Source organism: Bos mutus, chromosome 27, assembly GCF_027580195.1.
Source record: "Bos mutus isolate GX-2022 chromosome 27, NWIPB_WYAK_1.1, whole genome shotgun sequence".
Taxonomy (NCBI): Eukaryota; Metazoa; Chordata; class Mammalia; order Artiodactyla; family Bovidae; genus Bos; species Bos mutus.
Window position 1 is genome coordinate 31,489,609 of NC_091643.1, and position 6,000 is coordinate 31,495,608.

A 6,000-nucleotide genomic window follows, 5' to 3' on the forward strand; every position below is an offset into this window, starting at 1 on the left:
CAGAGCTGAGAGAGTGAAAGGTATAGACGACTGAGAGTAAGACAAGCTGACAGATGTACTGTAGAACATGGGGAATACAGGCAATACTGTGTATTAACTATACGTGGAAGCAACATTTAAAAACTGTACAGAATGGAAAAAAATTATATAAAAGTAAAAAAGAAAAAAAGACTGGTCAATCAGCCTAAGAAATCAATCCTAGGCAAAGAGGCTGTCCTCCACGCAAAGACCCCTGAGCATGACCAGATGTCCAGTAAGTCTAGAGAAAAGACAGAGGACACAGACTCTACAGTCCGGTTCTCTGGCTCCGAATTCCCACTCCACGTGTAACAGCAATGATCCCTGTGACTCCATTTCCCCAACTGTAACTGGAAGATAAGAACGACACCCACCTCTCAGGACTACTGGCAGGATAAAATGAGATCACAGTTAAAGAGCTTAGTGCGGAGGCTCCCACACAATAAACACTGAGAAAATGTGTGTCAGAACATCTGTTCTTTCCAGGGCTGCCTTGAACGACCAGTGGGTTCCTGAACTGGAATAACAACACTACAACTAGTCCTCTTTGGCTGGGCCCTCATCGTGGGCACCCAAGATACTCCTATGGGACAGGTGATATGATCTTCATTTTAGAGGTGAAAATGCAGCTTCAGAGGGGTTCAGATACTCATCTGAGCTTTTTTTTCTGCTAATAAAGGTAGAGCGATGAGAGCTCTGATCACGTCACAGCAGAGTCTGCATTGTGTCATCAACCTCCAAAAGCTTAAAAGCATTTAAAATAATACTTCAATATGTTAAAAATCACCACTGATTTAATAAAATTATGTTCCTGTGAAATCCCCCATTCTTCCTCCAAGACATCTGCATAATCACCTATGCAATCAGAAATACCTTACAGATTCTGGTAGAGCATTAAAAACACAAAATTATTTTTCTGAACATAAATATGGGTAAATAATCATAATGGCTTTAAAAGTTAAAAAGTACTGCAGACCCACAGTTTATCAAGTCACTTTTCTTCCAGGATTTCTCATTTGATCCTGCAAAAAGAAGGGGCACACTCCAATTGACCTGTATGATACCTCTTTGCCCACATGTTTGGTAAGTGTGTAACAAAACTGCCCACAGGTTCCTTCAAATAATGTCTCTGACCATCTTCTACACTAGTGAGCAAGACTGTATAGACACTTCACTGCCCTAAAAGAAAACACAACCAAATTTAAACTAAGTATATCAGCTCTGACTCGGATCTTGCAGAGTATCTTTAAAACTCTTATTATTGAAATCCAGAAATATTTATAACCAGTCAGATTTATAAATACTTAAAGGTACAACAGCTTCAAGGAAAACTGAAATAATAACAAATCACCTTAGTCAAAACTGTTTGTCCCCATCAAATGAAGTGGTTACACATTTCCTGAAAACAGAGTTCATGATAATTGTTAATCCATTAACAATTTAAAGTAAAAGACATGCTTAACTTGTTTAAGAAGTGGTGATAAAGATAAGCCAAGCCATATAATTTTACTTCACTTTCTATTTGCTTTACCCAGGCATTACATAGTCTTGTAGTCCTTATTAGTAAACACAAGAGAGATGATATTGACAAATAATGTAAACTGAAGCAGAAGAGAATCTCAAACGCCTAAATATTTCAAGAATGCATTGAAGTTGCAATAACCTGAAACTCCAAGTATCAGAAAGCAGAAAGAATGACCCTACGACTGTTAAAGTCAAGTATTTATACAGGTGCCTTAAAAGCCACTGTTGGGTGAACACCATCATCACTGACATTTACTATCTGTTAAGTAGTTTCAAAGTGCAATAACTGGCTTGGAGCGTGAATTTATGACAACAGCTAACACGCCTGGAGAAACTGTGAAGGTGTGATGCTTGTCATAACTTTCATCAAGCCAGCAACAGGCAACCAGGCTGGAACAAGACGTGACCTCAGCACAGGTGTCTTTTCTCATTTCAAGAGGGAAACCTAAACTGATACCTTCATGGATAATTTAACAAGGATTGCTCCATAAATTTATAATGCCACTTGTGACTTTCTTATAACTGCTCTTTAATAGCATTCAAAAACAATATTCTTAGGATAAAAGTGAGAACATAAAGTATGAATAACACACAAAGGTGGAAAGAAAATTCAGAAATGATAACCATCCAAGATTTGGAATTTTCCCTAATGGTATATTATTTAAGCAGGAATATTTCCTTAATAGTTTACAAATTTACTATTAGAAATCTTTCCTATGATTCTTCTAAAAATCTAACTATGATACATTTTCTTTTTAAGGGTGAAAAGAAAGATGGAAGAGAGAAACAATGTTTGTGAACTAACTTAAACTTCAGCTCCTAAACTTCTTAGAATGTTATGTTTTTCCTCTTTGGTTCTGAGCAGGAATAAAAAGTGTGTTAAAAACTTACAGGAACACATGCTAAGCTCAAGTCCGCCAGTTCCTCAATAATCAAGGTTCAGTTCTATGGTTCATGTCACCACTTCTTATTTCAAAACAGAATCTGCCTTTTCAAGATCTGGGAGGCAGTTCAAGTATTCAGGTGACGATAAACACCAGGCAGCAAACCCCCAAACACGCGTCTGCAGAATCTGAGGGGCAAAGTCAATTGCACCCACCACCTGGGTCCAGCGGGGAAGGGTGCCCAGACCCCCTACACGCCCCGGGCCTCCGGCCTGCCTGCGGGCACGCCCCGGGTCAAGAAAGTGCACTCGAGGCTGGAAGCCAAGAACGGCCCTCAGAGATGCCACAGGTGGCCTAGCCAGTGGGTCACCCCCAACCTGGCGCTCGGGCCTTCCTCCTTCGGGAGGCCCCGAGCCCCGCCCCGCCACCCAGGCCGTGTGTGCCCTCTAGCCTCCATCTGGTCAACTCCGGGCGGAGGCGGGCTCCGAGCAGGGCTCAGGTGGCCCTTCTGGGTCCGTTAACTGGACACAGCGCCCGCCCAGGGCGTCGATCCCACCCTCGCCTCCGTGCCCCGAGCGTCTCAAGGTCCCGGGGCGCTCGGGAAGGTGGTGGCCAAGGGGGAGCCTGGTTGCGGCGGCTCTCCGCGGGCCCCCCGGGCCAGGGCGCCTGGCCGGGCTGACGCAGCCCCGGCTCGGGCGGACGGTCCCCGCGCCTTCTCCCCGGGACCCCTCCCGGCAGCAACCCCCGGGGACAGGCGACGCCCCGCGCGCCCCACGCCCCCCGCGCCGCGGGCGCCGCCGCTCGGCCGGGTCTCCCGGACAACAGCCGCCGCCGCGCTCCCGAGGCGGGTCTCCGCGCCCGCCCCGCGGCCCGGCCGCCCACCTGTCCCGGGGGTCGATCCAGCTGGTCCTCCGGGTGTTGTGATCGATGTAGAAGACCTTGCCGTCGTAGTCCCTGGCCTCCTCCCAGCCCCGGGGTAGCGGCAGCTGCCCGCTCCCGGCCCTCCTAGGCATGGTCGGCGGCCTCGCTGGCGGGCGGCGCCTCCATAGGGGAACCGGGCGCGGGACGCGGCGGGAACGCGACTGCCCGGGCCCGGCCGCCGCACCCCAGATCCGGGCGCCGGCGAGGGCTGGGGGCCCGCGGGGCTGTGGCGGGGGCCACGCGAGGGGACTGGAGGGCGTCTCAGGAAACCCTGCTCTCGGCCCCCGCCGGGGATCAGTCCACCATGTCTGCGTCGGAGCGGGCGAGCGAACCCTCCTCCGCCTCCTCCTCCTCGCGATCGCCGCCGCAGCCTCCGCCTCTTCCTCCTCCTCCTCCTCCCCGTCCCTCTACGGCCGCCGAGGGTCGCGGCGCCCAGGCTGCCCGAGCCGCCGCCGTCTGGGCTCGGATCCGGGAAGCTCGGCGGAGCGGCGGCGACTGGGCTTCTCATTTGCGTCAAATTAGCATGCACCCGCCCCTCGCCACGCCCCGTACCCGCCCTCACCACGCCTCCGGGCCCGCCCCGCCCATCGCCCCGCCCCCCCCCCGCCCGGCTCATCTGCATGCACATTCCTCGCCGCCACATTCCAGGGCTTAACCCTGCCGTTCCCGCGGCTCTGCGCGCGGGCCTGGGCGCCGGCCCGAGTCGGGCGTCGGCGGCAGCGGGGGAGGGGAGCTGTGGGCCAGGTGGGAGGCAGGCGGACGAAGGAATGCACGGCTCGCTGCTTCCTCCGGACCCTCAAAGTCTCCCTACGGCCGAACGCTTGGGGTTTATTTATTTATTTTTTTACGAGTTTCGGGACGGAAAATTAACGAGAGAGCGCCCAGCAGCCCTCTCCTTCCACCTCTTTGCGACTTCCAGGGAAACTACAAGACTTTCCCCGAGAGGAAGGGGATGTGGGGAGGCTCCCTTCGGAAGCAAAAGGTCCCAGCGAACAGCGAGGGCACAAAAGGGTCCCCCGCGCGGCGCTCCGCACCCGCTCTTGGTTCCCCGGGCGGTTCCCGGGGCGAGGGGTGGGGTAGAAAGTGTGAAAAGCCCCGCCGGCGCCGGAAAGCGCGTCCGGGGGCCTCTGCAAGGGCGCCCGGCCCTTCGGGACCTGCGAGCTCTGAGGGGCCCCGCGGGCCTCGCGGCGGACAGCGAAAGCGAGTCCCGAGGTCCGAGAGCGCCGCGACCCGCCCTGCCACCTGGGGGGCCCCGCCGGGAGGACTCGGGCCAAACCCGGAGAAGCGGCTGACCACCCCGCCCTGGTCGTCGTCCACGTCCGCTCGGCCCACGGGGCCCGGCGCTGGACGTGCCCGCCCCGGGCATCCAGCCCCTTCCGTCCGCCCCCGCCCCGGGAAGTCCCCGGCCCTGAGCCCAGCCGCCGCCCGGGGAGGTGTGGGCGAGCGCGCTGGAAGGAAACCGCGGCGGCCCGGCCCCTGGACGTGTCCGGGAAGGAACGCGGACTTTCTCTCATTCCACAAGTATTTATTCAGCAGCTACTACGTCCTGGTCGGCCCGGACGTCGGGCTCCGGGCTGGACGGGGCCACGGGCAGCAGGCCTGGCAGGGCCCAGACCCACAGCATTTGCGCCCCCCGTCCCCCAGCCCTTCCGTCTCGGAGGGAGCCTCCCAGTCCCCCAACTCTTCTCCAGCCCGGCCTGCACCACCGTCCCCACCATTCAGAGTCTTCCGGGTTACTGAGCAGCTGCTTTTATAGTGGGGGGACGGGGCGGGCGGGAATCAAGGAAGAAAGACCCCGGGGATCAGTCCTTCACCACTAGGTGTGAATTCACTTAATCCTGCCGCCTTATACGTAGACTTTTTCCCACCTTGCGCGGGACACAGCGCACAGCAAGGGCTTTCGGGGTGGGGGTGGGGGGTTTGCAGCTGCGTCCGCCTCCCCTCGTGGATTCACCCACGGGTAAGGAGGTCAAGTTAATTGAGGTTCCCCAGGGCGCGGAGCTGCCCCCGTTAGTGTGGCAGCCGCCTTGGAGGTGGGGACGGCCTTTGGTCCTCTAGGTCTTCGGGGCGTCAGTGGTCCATCTCCGAGGAGGAGGAGGTTGGTCCCGCAGAGTAAGGATGGAGGCTCAGGGGCTTGGAACAGCTTCGTGGTGAGGACTGGACCTGCCTTCTCGGGCGAGGGCCTTAGCGGGGTTGTATCCGTACCTGGAGCATCTGAGTAGAAACTTTTACCATAAGACACTCTAGAGACAGAGGATTGCACTCAGGAGCTACCCGAGGGTGCAGGAGGCAGGGAAGGTAGCCATCCAAGATGAATTCACTTTCTGTATCTTTCTAGGTCTTCCTTGTGTACACCCAGGAAGCCAGGCTTCACCGATGACAAAGGGAAGACCCCGCTTGCTCCCTTTGTTCAGCCTCACTCCATTCCTCAGGAAGTGATCCCACAGGGCAAGCTTTGCCCTATTCCAGGTGAGATGGGCCATCCTAGTGTGTAAGCTTAAGGTTATACTTCTGAATGCTGGGAAAAAGATAGGACTAAAACTAATCTCTCACGCTACTGAGTGAAGGAGCTTTGTTTTCAGATCAGATCAGTCGCTCAGTCGTGTCTGACTCCTTGCAACCCCATGAATCGCAGCAGGCCAGGCCTCCCTGT

The 6,000-nt window shown here is 54.9% G+C and overlaps 1 protein-coding gene across 2 annotated transcripts in view; it reads right to left on the reverse strand.

The window, feature by feature from the left end:
* The window catches only part of WWC2 (WW and C2 domain containing 2), a 152,082-nt gene extending 148,254 nt beyond the window's left edge, over window positions 1-3,828 (reverse strand). For both annotated transcript variants that reach the window (XR_011462904.1, XM_070364363.1), the window contains exon 1: window positions 3,309-3,828. Coding sequence is in view for 1 of the 2 variants with exons in the window: in XM_070364363.1 (XP_070220464.1) it covers window positions 3,309-3,439 (131 nt within the window). In the remaining variant the exon portion in view is untranslated. The remainder of the gene's footprint in view (window positions 1-3,308) is intronic.
* Between the last annotated feature and the right edge of the window lie 2,172 nt (window positions 3,829-6,000).